The sequence below is a fragment of the Budorcas taxicolor genome, chromosome 8, assembly GCF_023091745.1.
Source record: "Budorcas taxicolor isolate Tak-1 chromosome 8, Takin1.1, whole genome shotgun sequence".
NCBI lineage: Eukaryota > Metazoa > Chordata > Mammalia > Artiodactyla > Bovidae > Budorcas > Budorcas taxicolor.
The window spans coordinates 88,347,963-88,370,250 of record NC_068917.1 but is presented as its reverse complement, the minus strand read 5'-3'; the positions used below and the strand labels follow the sequence as shown (position 1 = coordinate 88,370,250).

Genomic DNA, 22,288 nt, shown 5'->3' with positions numbered 1-22,288 from the left:
ATTCTTTCCTGGAGAATCCCATGGACAGAGGAGCCTGGTGGGCTACAGTCCATAGGGTCACAAAGAGTTGGACATAACTGAAGTGACTTAGCACACATACATATATATATTCATATATATATATATAAGGGCAGGAGGTGAAGAGGGCAACAGAGTATGAGATGGTTGGATAACATCGCTGATTCAGTGGACATGAGTTTGAGCAGACTCTGGGAGATAGTGAAGGACAGGACAGCCTGGAGTGCTGCAGTCCACGGGGTCACAAAGAATCAGACACAACTTGGTGACTGAACAACAACAATATAAATTCATATCTATTTTATATATGTGTGTTATATATGAAAGTTCAAGTCAAAGATTATGTCTAATGATCTAGTATCCCAATGTCATCACCAGAATACCCTCCTGGATGGCTCTCATTCTGTGTTCCAGGGAATGATTTCCTCCTTTCTCACAAGCTGAACCATTACACATGGATGCCCATCAAGCCTGCACAGTTGAGTCTTCTCACTCAACTGCCACTGAAGTCAGAACTGACCTTGGAACCCTGGAGCAGGACCCTTCCAGCCCCAGGGAGCAGCAGTTGGCCTCACACCGGTAGATCCTTTGGACAATTGGATGACTTAGAGCTATTCTTTCCGGCCTTCTTTCTCCACCAAGATCTCCAGGAAGGGAAACCCCGGGACTGTTCATGTCACTATGAGCAAAGACAGAACTTCCTTATTCTATAGGCTGAATAATTATAAGCCTTTAAAGAACGCATCAGGAAGGTACGTCAGGCCCATCTACAGTTTTTTTCCTGTTAATTTACCAGTTGTTGCTGAATCACTAAGTCGTGTCCAACTCTTTGCAACCACATGAATGGTAGCACGCCAGGCTCCATGGGGTTATCAATGCAAGAATACTGAAGTGGGCTGCCGTTTCCTTCTCCAAATTTACCAGTAATAACTCAATTATACTTTTTAAAAATATACACTAAATAGCATTTATACTTAGAGCTGGATCTCTGGACTTCTGCTTTCAAAATATTTTTTAAGCTAAATTTCTCATTTCTTTTCTCACTAATTATAACAAGAAATGGTGCTTAGAAATACAGGTCACACTATTTTAAAATACATCATGAAATTAATGAACTAGGAAATGAACTGTGTTTATCAAACATCCTTCAATTTACTTTCTTGATTTATCAAGTTTAAGGTTTTGAATGAGACATAAAATTATGACACTTTCTGTGAACTCTTTTTCAGTGTATGTTTAAAAAAAAGCAAAAAAGTTGTGTGTCCAAAATATGCAAATATAAATATGTATACACACATACATATGTGTATATACACATACACACACATACATATGTGTATTACAAACATATGTAAATATATATTAGAACAATTTTTTAGAATTTGAATATAGTCTATATTTTAGTTAATGAGTGTGTCAATGTTGAATTTCTAGTTTTTGATTTTTGTACTGCGGTTATATAAGCAGTGTTCTTATATTTAAGTATTTAAGGGTAATAAATCCTTGTGTCTGCAACTTATTTTGAAATAAGTTAGAAAAAAATATGGAGAGAGAGTGAGTGATAGACAAAGTAAATGGGGCAAAATTTTATGTATATATACACACTCACACACACACACACACACACACGCATGTATATATGTATCTATATATCTTTTGAGGTTTGGGTATGTTGTTGCTCAGTTGCTAAGTCATGTCTGACTCTTTACAACTCCATGAACTGCAGCATGCCAGGCTTCCCTGTCCTTCACTATCTCCTGGAGTTTGCTCAAACTCATGTCTATAAGTCATTGATGCCATCCAACCATCTCATCCCTGTCATCCCCTTCTCTTCTTGCCCTTAAACTTACCCAGCATCGGGGTCTTTTCTAATGAGTTGGCTCTTTGCATCAGGTGGCCGAAGTATTGGTGCTTTAGCTACAGCATCAGTCCTTCCAGTGAATATTCAGGGTTGATTTCCCATAGGATTGACTGGTTTGATCTCCTTGCTGTCCAAGGGACTCTCAAGAGTCTTCTCCAGGACCACAGTTTGAAAGCATCAATTTGGCACTCAGCCTTCTTTATGGTCCAGCTCTCACATCCATTCATGACTACTGGCAAAAGCCATAGCTTGACTATATGGACCTTTATTCGCAAAGTAATGTCTCTGTTTTTTAATATGCTATCTGAGTTTGTCATAGCTTTTCTTCCAAGTAGCAAATGTCTTTTCATTTCGTGGCTACAGTCAGTGTTCTCAGTGATTCTGGAGCCCAAGAAAATGAAATCTGTCACTGTTTCCACTTTCCCCCCTATTTATTTGCCATGATTTTTTGAATGTATATATTTCAGATGCTTCTAACTCCTCTGCCAGCTAAATAAATAACAATTTTCCATTTTGTGTCTTAATTCTCAGATGCTTTTAATATGTTTAGACTCACATTAGTCCTAGGAGGTAGAACCAAATTGATTCCCGGGAATATGTGACCAATGCCTACACTGGCCTCACTGTTATGTTTCTTCCTTGCACATATTTTGGTTTGTGTGTTCTGTCTAAACTCTTTTCATTATGATTTGTCATTAGGCAATTATTTCCTTTTAATTTCCCTAAGAATTTGTTCAATCATTGCATCCAGTTTGCTTCTTTGATTATTAACATGCAGGAAAGCCACACTAGAAAATTTTTTTTTTTCCCCTTAAAAGCCCTTCATATATATATCATGTATCACAGGTAAGTATATATGAGATGCATGCTTGTTTCAAAAAGTTCCACTATAATTACACTTAATATAAAAGCATCATAATTGAGCCTAACAAACTTTCTGGAGATCAGACTCAAGCAGATGTATTTTTCAGTACATTAGATTCAGAATCTTTGATATTACCTCTTATGGTTAGGATACAAGATGCTCTAAGTATTTGTTAACAATTAAAATATTCAAAATTGTGTCATTTTTTTTTCTATACGGCATATCTTTTCTAAGGTGTTAAGAAAATTTGCCTATTTATTGGTAGGAATTGATTTAATCCAGCAGAGTCATTATTCTATGAGAACTATTGCTTCATAACGATTGAATTGGAGACAGTGGAGGCAGTGGAGACACTGAGAGTAGGGCTTTTGTATTCTCTCTGCATTTGGTTAAGAATTCTGATAGTTCCTGGAGGAATCAACCTGCCTGACTTCAGACTATACTACAAAGCTCCAGTCATCAAGACAGTATGGTACTGGGACAAAGACAGAAATATAGATCAATGGAACAAATTAGAAAGCGCAGAAATAAATCCATGCACCTATGGACACATTATCTTTGACAAAGGAGGCAAGAATATACAATGGAGAAAAGACAATCTATTTGACATGTGGTGCTGGGAAAACTGGTCAACCACCTGTAAAAGAAGGAAACTAGAACACTTTCCTACACCATACACAAAAAGAAACTCAAATGAATTAAAAATATAAATGTAAGACCAGAAACTATAAAACTCCCAGAGGAAAACATGAGCAAACCACTCTCTGACATAAATCACAGCAGGATCCTCTATGACCCACTTCCCAGAGTAACAGAAATAAAAGCAAAAATAAACAAATGGGACCTAATTAAACTTAAAAGCTTTTGCACAACGAAGGAAACTCTAAGCAAGGTAAAAAGACAGCCTTCAGAATGGGAGAAAATAATAGCAAATGAAGCAACTGACAAAGAATTAATCTCCAAAATATACAAGCAGCTCATGCAGCTCAATACCAGAAAAATAAATGACCCAATCGAAAAATGGGCCAAAGAACTAAACAGACATTTCTCCAAAGAAGACATACAGATGGCTAACAAACACATGAAAATATGCTCAACATCACTCATTGTCAGAGAAATGTAAATCAAAACCACAAAGAGGTACCATCTCACGCTGGTCAGAATGGCTGCTATCAAAAAGTCTATAAACAATAAATGCTGGAGAGAGTGTGGAGAAAAGGGAACACTCTTATACTGTTGGAGGGAGTGCAAACTAGTAGAGCCACTATGGAGAACAGTGTGGAGATTCCTTAAAACACTGGAAACAGAACTGCCATATGACCCAGGAATCCCACTGCTGGACATACACACCGAGGAAACCAGAATAGAAAGAGACACATGTATCCCAATGTTCATTGCAGCACTGTCTATAATAGCTAGGACATAGAAGCAACCTAGATGTCCACCAGCAGGCGAATGGATAAGAAAGCGGTGGTACATATACACAATGGAATATCACTCAGCTATTTAAAAGAACGCATTTGAATCAGTTCTACTGAGGTGGATGAAACTGGAGCCTATTATACAAAGTGAAGTAAGTCAGAAAGAAAAACACTGATACAGTATATTAATGCATATATATGGAATTTAGAAAAAATGGTAATGATGACCCTATATGTGAGACAGCAAAAGAAACACAGATAGAAAAAACAGACTTTGGACTCTGTGGGAGAGGGCAAAGGAGGGATGATTTGAGAGAATAGCACTGAAACATGTATATTACCATAAGTGAAATAGATCACCAGTCCAAGTTTGATGCATGAAATAGGGCACCGAAAGCTGGTATACTGGGACAACCCTGAGGGATGGGCTGGGGAGGGAGATAGGAGGGGGATTCAGGATGGGGACACATGTACACCCATGGCTGATTCATGTCAATGTATGGCAAAACCCACCATAATATTGTAAAATAAAGCAACTGACAAAGAATTAATCTCCAAAATATACAAGCAGCTCATGCAGCTGAATACCAGAAAAGTAAATTAGCCTCCAATTAAAATAAATAAATTAATTTTTAAAAAATAATTTTTTAATACTTAAAAAAAATACTTCTGATAGTTTCACTCCAGTTCTAACTCTGGCATTATACGGGAGTTTAGATCCAGTTTATTATTTACTGACAATATTTTAGATGTAATCGTAAGTTACTAATTATGTGTCCATGTTCTTGTGTTTCCTGTCTTCCCTCTCCCTGGAATTCAGTGTCTGTCTTGCACTAGAGAACATGCTGGAGGACTTCTTTCAGAAAAGTCTGTGTCATACACTTCCTACATCTTTGTATGTCCAAAATTTTCTTTCATTTGCTTTTATACTTGCATTTTTTATTTGCCAGCCTTAGAGTTAAATGGCAACCCACTCCAGTGTTCCTGCCTGGAGAATCCCAGGGATGGCAGAGCCTGGTGGGTTGCCGTCTATGGAGTCTCACAGAGTCAGACACGATTGAAGCGACTTAGCAGCAGCAGCAGCAGCCACTGTTAGAGGAGGCAATGGCAACCCACTCCACTGTTCTTGCCTGGAGAACCCCAGGGATGGGGGAGCCTGGTGGGCTGCCGTCTATGGGGTCGCACAGAGTCGGACACTGCCGGGATCCAGCCCTGGTGGATCCAGGGAATTCGAAGCAGGGACGGCATTGGCGAGGAAAAAACTTATTTATTTATTAATATAAGATTAGGAAATAATAATATAGTAGGAAAATTAAGTGGAGAAAAAGAGGCTGAATAACTTGGTTTACATGGAAAGCCAATAAAGTTCCAGACAAGGAGCTTGCACCATCTACATTAGGCCACCAGCGTCCTCTTGAATATTGGAGGGTGCCCCGCCTTGGACTCCCTCTCGCGTGGATCTTAGAAGCCGGGACAAGTAAGTATACATGGCGAGCCTCCACGCCCCAGATGGGAATTCAGCCACAAAATAGAGTAAAGAGGAGACACAGGGGAAACCAGTCCTTCCAATGACTGGCCCGGCCTCTATTGTCTAGAAAGGCCTTTTATACCTTTTTGATTGTACATAGAGATCAATGGGTAATACAAAGTTATGCAGTGTTAGCAGTCCAGACTCTTGTCAAAACCAGGCTTTTCTCTCTGCATACCTAGTTGCATACACAAGTCTTAGGTGATTTACATCATCTTCCGGCCAAAAGGGCCAATTAACATTTTACAGCCTTTTTTTCTGATAAGGGTTTGTCAACCAGAAGATTTATTTGTGTTGTTCTTCTCAAAGTCTGGTGCCACTCTCAGAAAACACTAAATAAAGTTACATTCTTACATAGCAAATATACAGCAATTTATAACAAGTAAAAGGAGTACAGTGATTTATAACAAAAGAAAAGTAATTAACTCAAAAGTCTAGTGTTGCTAACATCAAAACTGTTATATACCTTTTTTCATATCCCATTTACATTGATTAACATCCTCCCAGGTGCCTAAAAGATAAAGAATATGGAGGCCTGGCGGCAATTATTGAGTCAGCAGTGAAAACCCATCACCAATATGATTTTTAGCTCTTTAGAAAAGGCTCTGTATCTTTAAGATGCTTTTAAGCTTTGTGCCTCTCGAGGTTGGGGGGCTGTAAGCAATTCACAAGCTGTAAGAGGTCCGGGGGAACCTGTTAGGCAAGCTAGAGAGTTATCAGAGGGGGTTTAACTGAAACATCCCTTTCAAATGCAGAAGACTAAAGCCCTGAGTTGACTTTTTTCCAGAGAGTGCCAGAAGAGTGGAAAAGCAGAGTACAAAGGCCGGCAGATTTTTGGTTTTTGGGTACATGCTCAGGAAATACCAGGGGGACACCCTGAGATCTGATTCATCTTGCCCATCAGATCTCTGCCGCATGACCTTGTCACAGGTGGGATTCCTCACGCTGGCTCCCGGCCGACTCAGCAGCAGCAGCAGAGTTTCCTAGAGAGTGATAGGACTAACTATCCCATTAACTGAGTGATCATCTAGGAATGGAGGTGTAATGCTGTTATATTAATAAAGTAGTGTAGACTGTATATAATGCTTGTGTGTGTGTGTGTTTGTGCATGTTCAGCCGTTTTCCAGTCAAGTTCAGGAGTTTTCCAGTCAAGAATACTGGAGCAGGTTGCCATTTCTTTCTCCAAAGTTATCTTCTTGACCCAGGAATCAAATCTGTGTCTTTTGTGTCTCCTGCATTAGCGGGTAGGATCTTTACCAGCTGAGCCAGGGAGGGACTCATACACTATGCTTAAAAGTGAAAGTGAAATCGCTCAGTCATGTCTGACTCTTTGTCGACCCCATGCACCAGGCTCCTTTGTCCATGGGATTCTCCAGGCAAGAGTACTAGAGTGGGTTGCCATTTCCTTCTCCAGGGGATCTTCCCAACCCAGGGATCAAACCCAGGTCTCCCATCTTGCAGGCAGATGCTTTACCCTCTGAGCCACCAGGGAAGCTTAACACTATGCTTACCAGTAAGCTATTTTACATATGGGCATAGTGTGGATTTTCAATGATGACATTAATATTTAAATTAGTCTCTAAGAAGAAATAATTTGGAATAGTGACCTTTCTTAATTAAGTCAGTAAAACTATAAGCTGAGCGCCAAAGAATTGATACTTTTGAACTGTGGTGCTGAAGACTCTTGAGAGTCCCTTGTTCTGCAAGGAGATCAAACCAGTCCATCCTAAAAGAAATCAGTCCTGAATATTCATTGGAAGGACTGATGCTGAAGCTGAAACTCCAATACTTTGGCCACTTTGGCAAATAACTGACTCATTTGAAAAGACCCGGATGCTGGGAAAGATTGAAGGCAGCAGGAGAAGGGGATAACAGGGGATGAGATGGCTGGATGGCATCACCAACTCAATTGACATGAGTTTGAGAAAACTTGGGAGTTGCTGATGGACAGGGAGGCCTGGCATGCTGCAGTCCATGGGGTCACAAAGAGTCAAACACGACTGAGCGACTGAACCGAACTGACTGAAAACTATCTTTGCCTTGAATTAATGATTTCTCCAACTACATGATATGAACCTGGAAGTAGTCTACTCTTGTCCAGTGTGGCCTAAATCTGGTCAATCATTTCATGTGTTCTATGAGCATTATAAAAATCGAGGATAATATATATTTTAGAGGTATCTTTAGATTTTTACTCTTTTCTGTTGGTCAGAAATTATTTGTTATGACTCCTTAAATACTTTATGCTAAGATTTGCTGTCCTGTATCTTTCTTTATCCTCATTTAGGTTGATTAATTTTTTTTTCCATGTTTGCCTTTATCTGTCTTTTACTTTCTATATTATAGCATCAAGGATGAAAAAGAGTCTCAGGACTTGGTGTTAGAAAAAACCAAAGAAGAGGAGTCTTTAAGAAATTCCAGCTTGGTTTTAGGAGCAAGAGTGAGTGTCAGTCCCAGCCCAGGAAGGTTCATAAAATGGAAAAAAGGAAAGCTAAAATGATGATAATAAACTTGCTGAATAATCTCAGTTCATTGGATTTCAACCTGAAAAATGCCTTTTCATAAGAGATCAGCCCTACTATTTTTGGAGAGGGAGGCATTTATCAGAATTATAAGAATAAAAATGAGACTGTTCACAGGAATTTTTAATACTATCCCCAAATTCATTGAAAAATAATACATTTTAACAATCAGTTTTCTGTTCACTATTCAAGAAAACTAATAGTCCCCAGCACCTCCTAACTTTTTCTAGAGGTGATTTAAAGTTTTGTAAACTTAAGATGGAACTCAAAACCTACTTACCTGATTTTGTAGAAAATGCCAGGGGCAATGGAGCGATGTGATAAACTGGATATGTCAACTCTGATTATGTTGGAGTCAGGTTTGGACAGACAGCAAATTTCCAGAAAGATCCTCCCAGAGGCTGTGCCAGTCACTCTAAACTGGTGAGACCAACTGATACCATTTTTGAAATGATTGTTTTATAATCTGGTTACAAAGTGTTGTGTTTAGTTTCTTCCTAAGACGTAAAGTATGGGTTTTTTTAAAAAAAGAATTAGATTTATTTCTATGAAAAATTATGAAAGTTTGAAAGCAATTAGTTACTTTTAACATATGTACTTTCAACAGGATTTAATTGATTCCAGTATCTCTACAAAATGATATCAATAATATTAAAAACTAAATCATCTGTGAATGAAATTTCTGTTTTCTCCTTATTTGCAAAATATCCTTGATTCAAAGGTACGCCAAATCCTCTAGTAAGAAATACCTTGTATGTGTAGAAAAAATGTTTTGAATAGTAATAGAATGAGGTAAACTCAAAATGTGGCATATTTCCCATGGATCTTTAACTATTAAATAACCTTTAACTTCTACTGAGGTTAATTTCCATATATTTTTAATTATAGCTGTAACTTGCACATGGCAATATGTGTATTTTTTAAAGGGTGCCTCTCTCTATTCTGTTTGCTGGTCAGTAAAGTGGTTTGTTTTATTCTTATCACAAACATAGAGCAAATTAAACTCCAACAATGTGTATGCTGCTGCTGCTGCTAAGTCGCTTCAGTCGTGTCCGACTCTGTGCAACTTCATAGACGGCAGCCCACTAGGCTCCCGCATCCCTGGGATTCTCCAGGCAAGAACAATGTGTATGATAATATGATAATCATACAAATAGACAGTAAACGTAGCTAATAAATACATCAGTGTATTTGAGGTGTTATAGTATCAGAGAGTAAAAGGAAAAAAGGCAAGAAAATTCAAAGCCAGTGTGAAAATATAAACATGACAGCTGTTTCCTACATCAGTGTGCTCCAAAAGAGTCATTTTAATGAGTCAAGAAGAAATGTAAGCCTCTCAGGGCCTCTTTCAGGCTTAAAGACTAATTCACTTAACTGTAATTATTAACATTTGAATCAACCTCAGTGTAAACGTTGAAATACTTAAAGCCAAAAGCTTCATATGTTACAAATGATCCAGTTATACAGTATACTTCATTTAAACATGAAAAAGACATTCCTCAGTGTGTGGATGATACAATGTAAACAGCTATCTGTGTAATCTTCCAGAAAAAAACACATTATTTCATCTTATGCACAGAGCATCTCAGTTCACACATTTGCTTAAAAGTAGGCATGTAAATCAGACAGAAACTTTCACTTTTCACTTTCATGCATTGGAGAAGGAAATGGCAACCCACTCCAGTGTCCTTACCTGGAGAATCCCAGGGATGGGGGAGCCTGGTGAGCTGCCGTCTCTGGGGTTGCATAGAGTCGGACATGACTGAAGTGACTTAGCAGCAGCAGCAGCAGCAGCAGCAAGCATGTAAATCAAACAGAAAATACTATATGTATGTACATTTATTTGCTCCATTATTTCAATTCCCTATGGAACAAATCCTGACACCTTTTATTTGGAATGTTATAAGTAATAAATTCAGCTTGACTGAAGTCTCTAACTGCATTAGCCCTACATTCCAGCTAAGTGAGATCCACTTATAGGTCCATATCCTGCACTTTGCATTTAATGGTGTCTTCCCTTTTCTCTGCCTTTTTTAGTAAAATGAAAGCCAGAGAGAAGTACCAATCTGACCTGTGGTTAGAAACTGAATACCCGAATAAAGGTGAGACACTCAGATCTAAAAGTGTATGGGGCTAACTGTTGCCTAAATCAGTACCTATTGCACTCCATGTCCATGAATCCAGTTAACTACAAGGGAACCAGTTTACTATGCGGGTGGAAGATTAGCTCTCATAAGCCAGCTTGGAGCCAAGGTTAAGGTTTGTGTGTATGTCTACTCTTGTTTGATAAAATATTCAAAGAGTCATTTTGTTTGGTTTTATTTTATACAACTTCGAGATTTTTCTATCACAGTGGAAGCAGAGTATTTTACTTTGAGTGGAATTACCTTTTATAAAGACCTTTTGTAATTAGATTTTTTCAGTTTGTACCAGTCACATCCCAGTTTTGGGAAGCTCCCATGTGTCAGGCATAAGGCAAAGCTACTCTGGCAATGGGAAAATCTGCTATTCAAATTAGACAGAGTCGAGGTAGTGCGTGTCTGTGTGTTCAAAGCTGTAGGGGTCAAAGTGGGGATATTGCGAATTGCAGCTGAGGAGACATCATCATGGGAGATGCCTCGGATTTGCATCAGGATGCTCCTGATCCTCCTCCACTTTTTTCCCATGGCGCATTTTAAAAAAAACTTTAATTGGAGGATAATTGCCTTATAATGTTATGTTGGTTTCTGCCAAACAACAATGTGAATCAGCCATAAGTATCTCTGGTTCCTCTGCACCTGGAAATTCACAGTTCACATGTTGCTGAAGCCTGGCTTGGAGAATTTTGAGCATTACTTTACTAGCGTGTGAGATGAGTGCAATTGTGTGGTAGTGTGAGCGTTCTCTGGCATTGCCTTTCTTTGGGATTGGAATGAAAACTGACATTTTCCAGGCCTGTTGCCACTGCTGAGTTTTCAAAATTTGCTGACATATTGAGTGCAGCACTTTCACAGCATCATCTTTCAGAATTTGAAATAGCTCAACTGGAATTCCATCACCTCTACTAGCTTTGTTCATAGTGATACTTCCTAAGGCTCACTTGATTTCACGTTCCAGGATGTCTGGCTCTAGGTGAGCACAGAAGAATTGATGCTTGAACTGTGGTGTTGGAGAAGATTCTTGAGAGTCCCTTGGACTGTAAGGAGATCCAACCAGTCCATCCTAAAGGAAATCAGTCCTGGGTGTTCATTGGAAGAACTGATGTTGAAGCTGAAACTCCAATATTTTGGCTGCCTGATGCAAAAAGCTGACTCATTTGAAAAGACCCTGATATTGGGAAAGATTTAAGGCAGGTGGAGAAGGGGACGACAGAGGATGTGATAGTCAGATGGCATCACCGACTCAATGTGCATGAGTTTGGGTAAACTCCAGGAGTTGGTGATGGACAGGGAGGCCTGGCGTGCTGCAGTTCATGGGGTTACAAAGAGTCGAACATGACTGAGAAACTGAACTGAACTGAACTGAGCTGAATCGTAAGGCCCTTCCCTCTTAAACCTCCCTCCCAGTCCCCACCCCTCTAGGTTGTTACAGACCATCAGGTTGAGCTCCCTGTGTTATACAGCAACTTCCCACTAGCTACCTATTAGAGTGTATATATGTCAATGCTACTCTTAGTTCATCCCACCCTCTTCTTCCCCGGCTGTGTCATCAAGTCTGTTCTCTATGTCTGCATCTCTATTCCTGCCCTGAAACTAGGTTCATCAGTACCATTTTTCTAGATTCCATATATATGCAGTAATATATATTTGCTTTTCTCTTTCTGACTTACTTCACTCTGTATGACAGACTCTGGATTCATCCACATCACTACAAATGACCTAATTTCATTCTTTTTTATGGCTGAGTAATACTTCATTTTATATAGAGTTTATTTAAAAAAAATAAACTGTGGGTGTTACCTTTAATGCTTGGAAGGGATATTTCATTTTCTCAACAGAGCTGCTTCTTAAGCAAATATGTTAGCAGAGCTTCCGCCTGTCTGAGTTCACCGTTCCTCTCATTCCACAGTTTTTTGGTTCACGTTGGATTGTATCAGACTGGGATGAATCTGCAAGAGCTGATCAACATTCTGGAGGGGAAGGAATAGGTGAATCAGGAATTCAAGATAGGCAAACTCTAGAAGTAAATATTTGTCTAATAAATATTTGTGGGTTGACTTTTTATGGACAATAGAAGAAACAATTAAAAAGAACTTGAGTATCCTTACAAAGACAAGAACCAAGATAGGTCCTAATTCAAGAGAGAGGTAGGATAAGTGATGCACTGAACATAGAATAAGTGATACAGTAAGTTCAGATGGTGGTGGCCTCAGGGCAGATGCTCCAGCAAAGGAATCAAGGCCAGGGTATTGCTCACTACAGAGCACCAGTAGATGGGGTCCTTTGGGACCCCAAAACCTTGATAAGTAGGAGTAGTGCTAAGGTTGACATTTTTTTGAAAGAACCTAAAAACAAAGACTATATATTATCACAATAATTTATCAAGCTAACATTTTAAGCTTTTCACATGAAGTTTTATTTTTCAGTTCAGTTCAGTTCAGTTGCTCAGTCTTGTCCGATTCTTTGCGACCCCATGGACTGCAGCATGCCAGGCCTCCCTGTCTATCACCAACTCCCAGAGTTCACCCAAACCCATGTCCATCAAGTCGGTGATGCCATCCAACCATCTCATCCTCTGTCATCCCCTTCTCCTCCTGCCCTCAATATTTCCCAGCATCAGGTCTTTTCAAATGAGTCAGCTCTTCGTATCAGGTGGCCAAAGTATTGGTTTCAGCTTCAACATCAGTCCCTCTAATTAATATTCAGGACTGATTTCCTTTAGGATGGACTGTTTGGGATTCCTTGCAGTCCCAGGGACTCTCAAGAGTCTTCTTCAACACCACAGTTCAAAAGCATCAATTCTTCAGCACTCAGCTTTCTTTATAGTCCAACTCTCACATCCATACATAACTACTGGAAAAACCATAGCCTTGACTAGACAGACCTTTGTTGGCAAAGTAATGTCTCTGCTTTTCAATATGCTGTCTAGATTGGTTATAACTTTTCTTCCAAGGAGGAAGCGTCTTTTAATTTCATGGCTGCAGTCACCATCTGCAGTGATTTTGAAGCCCCCCAAAATGAAGTCTATCACTGTTTCATTTTTATTTGTCACAGTTTTATTTTTACCATTTTTTTTCCCTGAATGGTGTAGAGCAGTACAATCTTTATGCAGTATTATGTGACATTTCTGAACACATTTCCTTATTTGACTATTAAGAAATTGTGTTAGCAATTTAGAGCTGGAAAATTCACATTCACAGCAATATCAGTTGTTAAATGTATGCTTATTGGAGAAGGTCTAAATTCCTACTTTTTTTTCTCTCGTACTTAAATAAAGGTATACTCTTACCATGAGATTTTATTTTTTAATATATTTAAAGTTCATACAATTGCTAAATGATAATGTATGGAATTTCTTTAAAATTCCTTTAAGGAAAAAAAGAAACTTGTAGTTGGCTATTTTATTTTGTCTTAATAAATAAAGCCTTGATACTAGCATAAAAGTTTTAAGTATAATTAATATTTGTTTTATATCTGCCTGTGTTCTTCTTATAGATAACTTAGGCTAAGAAATGCATACATTTGACCCTCTGTATCTGTGAGTTCCATGTCTGTGGATTTACCCAAACTCAGATAAAAAATACAAAATAAAAGATTTATGGAAAGTTCCAGAAAGGAAAACTTGACTTTGCTGTGCACCATTCTATTTACATAGAATTTATATTGAATTTGCCAGCTTCCAGCAACTATTAACATAGCATTTACATTGCATTCAGTACTATAAGTAACCTAGAGATGATTTAAAGTATAGAGGAGGATGTGGGTATGTTATTACATGCAAATACTACATTACTTCATGTAAAGAACTCGAGCATCGGAGGACTTTGGTATCTGCAAGGGGTACTGGAAGCCATATCCTGTGGATACTAACAGATAATTGTACCAGGTACCTGGGAGGAATAATTTGAAATTGATTCCTGCTGTAGGGAGAAGCTAACATAGAAAAAGCATCTATCATTGGTGAAATTTGCTTATATTGCTGAAATCCCCTTGAGTCTTCTAAAAATGTTTCAAATTTTATTTAAATGTAATACTATTAAGGAAAAGAAAGCAATGACTTGACACACAGGAGTTAATTCATGGAAACTTACATAATTTATTTATATAGTTTCATTAGAAGTTTATATAAGTTTGCTAAAATTATTTCATTTGAGATGCATAATTCTCAGATATACTTAATATATAAAAATAAATATAAACCTATTTTGATTTAAATATGTATACAAGGACTTCCCAGGTGGCACTGGTTTTAAAGAACCTGCCTGCCAATGCAGGAGACGTAAGAGACGTGGTTTCCTTTCCTGGGTCAGGAAGATCCCCTGGAGGAGGGCATGGCAACCCACCCCAGTATTCTTGCCTGGAGAATTCCTTGGACAGAGAAACCTGGTGGGCTACAGTTCATAGGGTTGCACAGAGTCAGACACAACTGAAGCAACTTAGCACACACACACACACACATAATAAGTCAGGTTATCTCCAAAAATGTGGTCTGAAAACAATTTTAAAGAGATTAAGGTTGAAAAAGGCATGAATGTTGGTTTCAGTTTTCTCACTTTAAACTGCTTGCTGTTGTCTTCCAGGTTTAGTGTTACAAGACCCAAGTTCATCTTCCTTGGCACTTTTTAACACAACTTCTAATGCCGTGGCTCAGTGTGAAGTAAGTACTAAACTTCTTGGGTATGTGCTGCAGCCACTTCAGAAGTCACTGATGCTTTCAGAGTAGCACTTCCCTTTGCAATAAAACTCTTTTAATATTCCATGGGAGATAACTGGAGGCTTGACATAAGCACATAACAGAGAAACAGTTTTCATGGAAATAAGGCTGCAAGTTTATGTAGGCTGTAAAGTCATCTATATTAGAATTAAAATAACAAAATATTTTACATCGTGAATTCTGACACACATAGAGAAAAGTACGTAAAACACCTCTGTTACCTGCTCTCAAGTGAAAATCGGGAAGATGATTGATGCCCCACAAGGGTGCCCATCCCCAGAAACAGCAAGCCTTCTCTTTCTGCTGGGGGCAATTGCTACTCTGCTGCTCACCTTGCTTTTTGATGTTTTTACATCTAGTGAATGTATGCATCTCTAAACAAGAGGATTTAATTTTAGTATGTAAGTAGAATCACACTGTACAGGTTCTTTTGTATCACAGCTTTGCGTGGGTGAGTCTCATTTATATGTAGTAAAGGCAAGAATACTGGAGTGGGTTGCCATTTCCTTCTCCAGGAGATCTTCCCGACCCAGGGGTTGAACCGACGCTTTACCATCTGAGCCACCAGGGAAGCCCAATAATATGTTCAACTGTATTTCAATATATGTGATCACCTATTATGTGAATATACAATAGTTTATTTATCCATTCTGTTTTTGGGGAATCCATGGATATGTGTCTGGTTCCAGTCAGGAAACTAAGAACTATAACAGTTAATAGAGATGTTTCATTTTATTTATTTATTTTTTAATACTTTATTTAGGTGCAATTGATTTACAACTGATGTACATATTTAATGTATACTATTTGATTACTTTGTACATACTCATACACCCATGAAACTATCACCACAATCAAAGTAATAGATACATCCATTACCTACAAAAATTTCCTTGTGCTTCTTTTTATTGTTGTAGAAACACTTTTGTCCCTCACATTGCTTGTTGGATCTTAGTTCTCTGACCAGGGACTGAACCGAGGCCCTCAGCAGTGGAAGCAGGGAGTCCTAACTCCTGGACTGCCATCCCTGGCAGAAATATGTTCTCTTACTGCCATTCCTGTAAGAACACTTAACATAAACCCTCTTAACAAGTTTTCAAGTACACAATACAATATGGTTAGCTATGGGCACAACTTTAAACAGCAGATCTCCAGAATTCATTCATCTTGCGTAAGTGAAACTTTGTACTCACTGACAGATGTTTCCCCACTTTTCCTCTCCTGTAGTCATCAGCAACCAGCATTCCACTCTCTGCTTCTGTGAGTTTGACTACTTTAGATTTTTCCCATAAGTGGAATCATGTAGTATTTGTCTTCTGTAACTGGCTTATTTCACTTTCCATAATGTCCTATGGGATCATTCATGTGAAAGTGGAAGTGTTGGTCACTCAGTCGTATCTGACTCTTTGTGACCTCACGGACAATGAAGGTCCAGGATTCATTTCCTTTAGAATTGACTGGTTTGATCTCCTTGCAGTCCAGGGGCCTCTCAAGAGTCTTCTCCAAGAACACAGTTCAAAAGCATCAATTCTTTGGTGCTCAGCCTTCTTTATGGTCCAACTCTCACAGCCGTACATGACTACTGGAAAAACCATAGCTTTGACTATATGGACCATTGTCGGTAATATCTCTGCTTTTTAATATGATGTCTAGGTTTGTCATAGCTTTTCTTCCAAAAAACAATTGTCTTTTAATTGCATGGCTGCAGTCACCATCTGCAGTGATTTTGGAGCCCCCAAAATAAAATCTCTCACTGTTTCCATTGTTTCCCCATCTATTTGCCAGGAAGTGATGGGACTGGATGCCATGATCTTAGTTTTTTGAATGCTGAGTTTTAAGTCAGTTTTTTCACTCTCCTCTTTCACCCTCATCAAGAAGCTCTTTAGTTCCTATTCATTTTCTGCCATAAGGGTGGTATCATCTGCATATCTGAGGTTATTGATATTTCTCCTGGCAATCTTGATTCAAGCTTGTGCTTCATCCAGATGAGAATTTTGCATAATGTACTCTGCATATAAGTTAAATAAGCAGGGTAACAATATACAGCCTTGACATACTCCTTTCCCAATTTGGAACCAGTCTCTTCTCAGCACCAAAATCTGGTTTAGGGTTCTCCAGAGGAACAGAACCAACAGAAATTTATATCACTATCTATTTGTATATCAATATCTCCTCCTGGTTATGTTCCATAATCATGTGAGCCAATTCCTTATAAAATCTGTATCTTTTTATATGTTCTTATGTTTATCTATATGTATATGTTTTAATCTTTCATTTATTTAAGGAAATTATTTATGATCTATTTATGTGAGATAATTTCTTATAATGTCTGTATCTTTTTATCTATCTTTATGTATATTTATAGGCTTCCCAGGTGATTGTAGTGGTAAAGAACCCACTCACCAATGCAGGAACCATTAAGAGATGAGGGTTTGATCCCTGGGTCAGAAAGATCCCCTGGAGGAGGGCATGGCAACCCACTCCAGTATTCTTGTCAGGACAATCCCATAGACAGAGGAGCCTGGCAGGCTATAGTCCATAGGGTCAGAGAGAATTGAACACGACTAGCGACTAAACAGTTAAATGAGATTGTAAAAGTGAGACCCTTGTCTGATAGTATTGGTGGCCTCTTCCATATGAGGGCACAGTGAGGAGCTGGCTGTCTGCAAGCTAGAAAGAAAATTCTCACCAGAAGCCAACCACACTGGCACCCTGATCTAAAACATCCAGCCTCCAGAACTATGAGAAATACATGCCTGCTGTTTAGTCATCTAATCCATGGTATTTTGTTTTGGCAGCTGTAGTTGACTAAGACACTCCCCAAATTATTTTATGTGGTTAGTGTAACCTGATACCAAAACCTGAGAAGGAATATTTTAGAAGGAAGAAGTCTAATCTTACTGGTGAACATACAGAATTCTACTTTTGACATTAATGAGTATTTTGTTGGTCCTATACCTGTTATGAACAATACAGGTTTTGTCTTAACTGAAAACACAGCTTTAAATTTTAGCCACTCATTAAAAGATTATTGAGGGTAAGGCTAGGATAACGATGCTCATGTGTTTGTTAAAGACAAAGGTATACAATCCATGATTTTGGCTGAAGTTACAGAAGCATTCTTTGAACTTTAGTTTGAAATTTAACAAGAACATCCATGGCTTCAGCTGTGCTGATTGCCATGGCATTCCTTGGAACAGGTCAAAGACTATATACGCTGTTTTCAGTATACTTCATCACTATTGCCCAGTGGTAGAACATCGGCACCACACACACACCAAATCTGACCTTTTGTATACTCTTAGCTGTACAGTGGGAATTCTCATGAAATCCTGAAACTGTTGAAAAGATTTTTAAGACACAGCAAAGTGACGGAACTGAACTGAACAGATACACAAAGTTTCACTTTCAGTTCAGTTCAGTCGCTCAGTCATGTCTGACTCTTTGCGACCCCATGAACTGCAGCACACCAGGCCTCCCTGTCCATCACCAACTCCCAGAGTTCACTCAAACTCACGTCCATCGCGTCAGTGATGCCAGCCAGCCATCTCATCCTCTGTCGTCCCCTTTTCCTCCTGGAAAGTGAATCAACATAACACAGTAACACATTAAAAACATAACACAGTAACAGATTAAAAATATTAAAAGTCTGGCTCAGTCTCTTGTGGGGTCACTGCTCCTTTCTCCTGGGTCCGGGCTCAGTCTCTTGTGGGGTCACTGCTCCTTTCTCCTGGGTCCTGGTGCACAAAAGGTTTTGTTTGGCCCTCCAAGAGTCTGTTTCCCCAGTCCTATGGAAGTTCTGTAATCAAATCCTGCTGCTGCTAAGTTGCTTCAGTCGTGTCCTACTCTGTGCGACCCCGTAGACGGCAGCCCACCAGGCTCCCCCGACCCTGGGATTCTCCAGGCAAGAACACTGGAGTTAGTTCCCATGTCCTTCTCCAATGCATGAAAGTGAAAAGTGAAAGTGAAGTCACCCAGTCGTGTCCGACTCTTAGCGACCCCATGGACTGCAGCCTACCAGGCTCCTCCATCCATGGGATTTTCCAGGCAAGAGTACTGGAGTGGGGTGCCATCCTGCTGCTGCTGCTGCTAAGTCCTTCAGTCGTGTCCGACTCTGTGCGACCCCATAGATGGCAGCCCACCAGGCTCCGCTGTCTCTGGGATTCTCCAGGCAAGAATACTGGAGTGGGCTGCCATTTCCTTCTCCAATGCATGAAAGTGAAAAGTGAAAGTGAAGTCACTGAGTCATGTCCAACTCTCAGCGACCCCATGGACTGCAGCCTACCAGGCTCCTCTGTCCATGGGATTTTCCAGGCAAGAATACTGGAGTGGGGTGCCATTGCCTTCTCCGGGGTGCCATTCTACTGCCCTTCAAAGTCAAATTCCCAGAGGGTTCTCAGATCCCCAGGTTGGAAAGTCTGTTTTGGGCCCTGGAACTTTTGCAACAGTGCAAGAACTTCTTTGTTATAATTGTTCTCCAGTTTGTAGGCTCAGTGGCTCTGTGGTGGGGCTAATGGCAACCTCCTCCAGGACGACTTATGCCACACACTGTGCCTCCTAGGTCTGCGGCAGCCAGAACCCCTGTCCCCACAGCAGGCCATTGCTGACCTGTGCCTCCACAGGAGACCCTCAAACACTCAAAGGCAGGTTTGGTTCAGTCTTTTGTGGGGGTCACTGCACCTTTCCCTGGGTCCTGCTGAGCATGAGATTTTGTTTGTACCCTCTGAGCATCTCTGGCAGTTATGAGATTTGATTCTAAATGTGATTACACCCCTCATACCATCTTGTTGGGACTTCTTTGCCCTTGGACACGGGGTATCTCTCTTTTGTGGGATCCAGCATTCTCCTGTTGTTAGTTGTTTTAGTTGCAATTTTGGTGTTCTTGCAGAAGATGAGCACACATCCCTCTACTCCACCATCTTGATTTTCATGGATTAAAAATATAAATCATATCATTTCAATAAAAGCATAAGAACATCTGAAAAATTCAACAGCCTTTTATAATAGAAAAGCAAAACCCTTCTTCCCAATCTAGAAATAGAAAACAACTTTCTTTATCTGATCAAAGATATCAGCACCAGCAACAAAAGTCATATATAATAATAATATTTAATATTATATAATAATTATGTGTTATATAATATTATTATCCTCCATCCTAAGTCATTTCAGTTATGTCTGACTCTGCAACACTATGGACCAAAGTCCACCAGGCTCCTCTGTCCATGGGATTCTCCAGGCAAGAATACTGGAGTGGGTTGCCATGCCCTCCTCCAGGGGCTCTTCCCAACCCAGGCATCAAGCCCATGTTTCTTACCATCTCCTGCACTGGCAGGTGGGTTCTTTATCACTAGCACCACCTGGGAAGCCCTCTTTACCACTAGTGCCACCATTATATATAATAATTATATATGTATATAACTGTATAATGGTGAAATACTGAAGCTTTCCTATTTTTATACTTATGAACAAAGTAAAAAATGAAAAGTATGAAGTGCAAAAAAGTATAAAAATGAAAAAATTAAAATATTTATGTTTACAAGCATAAAATTCATTATGAAATTGAGGATCTTTTTAATAAATTATTAGAATTATTAATAGTTTAGCAAGGTGGTTCACTACCATATTAGTATATAAAAATCAATATACAGAGTATATTATATGTGCAGAATACATTGACTACAATGTCAATATACAGAAACAAATATATGTCACAGTGATATACTCAAATCAAATGCATCTCTCTATATGAATATCAAATAATATGAAGTCATTATATTAGAATATTAAATAATTACCTTTTTAAACATACACCATTTACAATAGCATAAGGAATCAAATATTTAGAAGCAAATCTAACAATAGCTAGAAGGCTTCTAGGAAGAAATATGATAAAATTTAAAGAGGAATGTTTTAAAAGGCCTAAGTTAAATAGCTATAACACTAGATTGAAAGACTCAATATTATAAAGATATTAATTCTTCATTTTTTTATTAATTTATTTTTTATTGAGGGATAATTGCTTTACAGAATTTTGTCATTTTCTGTCAAGCCTCAACATGAATCAGCCATAGATATACATATATCCCCTCCCTTTTGAACCTCCCTCCCATTTCCCTCCCCACCCCACCCCTCTAGGTTGATACAAAGCCCCTGTTTGAGTTTACTGATAATATATCAATTCAATCAAGATTCCATCATGATTAAAGATTTAATATAAAAAAATAAAGATTTAATATAAAATACCAAGATTAAATATAATCCTGATTAAATTCTATTTTCTTCATGAAATTTGCAATGTGGTCACACATCTCTTCTCTATGTCTGCATGTCAATTCCTTCCCTGCAAATAGATTCATCAGTACTTTTTTTCTAGATTCCATATATATGCATTAACATACTATATTTGTTTTTCTCTTTCTGATTTACTTCACACTGTATAACAGGCTCTGGGTTCATCTACCTCACTACAACTGATTCAAATTTGTTCCTTTTTATGGCTGAGAAATAGTCCATTATATATATTATATATATATGTATGCATATATGTATCACATGTTCTTTATCCATTCATCTGTCAATGGACATCTAGGTTGCTTCCATGTCCTGGCTATTATAAATAGTGTTGCAGTAAACACTGGGGTACATGTGTCTTTCTGAATTGTGGTTTTCTCAGAGTATATGCCCATAGTGGGATTGCTGGGTGATATGGTAGTTTTATTTCTAGTTTGTTAAGGAATATCCATATTGTTCTCTGATATTTTTGATGTGGACCATTTTTAAAGTCGTTACTGAATTTGTTACAATATTGCTTCTATTTTATGTTTTTGGTTTTTTGGCCACAAGGCTTGTGGGATCTTAGCTGCTCAGCCAGAGATGGACTAGGCACCTCTTGCACTAGAAAGTGAAGTCCTAACCACTGGACTGCCAGAGAAGTCCCAGAAATTCAAGATTTATTATTAAACTACAATCTGTAAATTAAAACAGTGTGGTATTTGTGAAAACATAAATACATAGACCAGTGGTATTTGACAGTGTCCAGAAAAATTTGTATTAGAAATACTTAATTTATTATAAAACTGGGATTATAGAACAGTGAAAATTGATCATCCAAACACAAGCCTTAGAGTAGAAATAGATGTTTACAACACTACAAATAACAAAAGCTCATATCTAGAATATATAAGCAGTTTATAAATCAATAAGAAAAAGGCAGTGAAT

At 38.6% G+C, this 22,288-nt stretch overlaps 1 protein-coding gene across 1 annotated transcript in view; it reads left to right on the top strand.

The window, feature by feature from the left end:
* The first annotated feature begins 699 nt into the window (after positions 1-699).
* The window catches only part of LOC128052869 (serine/threonine-protein kinase MRCK alpha-like), a 68,014-nt gene continuing 46,425 nt past the window's right edge, over positions 700-22,288 (top strand). Inside the window, exons 1-5 of the mRNA XM_052645431.1 lie at positions 700-770; positions 8,040-8,133; positions 8,508-8,638; positions 10,253-10,317; positions 14,934-15,010. Coding sequence (XP_052501391.1) covers positions 700-770; positions 8,040-8,133; positions 8,508-8,638; positions 10,253-10,317; positions 14,934-15,010 — 438 coding nt within the window. The remainder of the gene's footprint in view (positions 771-8,039; positions 8,134-8,507; positions 8,639-10,252; positions 10,318-14,933; positions 15,011-22,288) is intronic.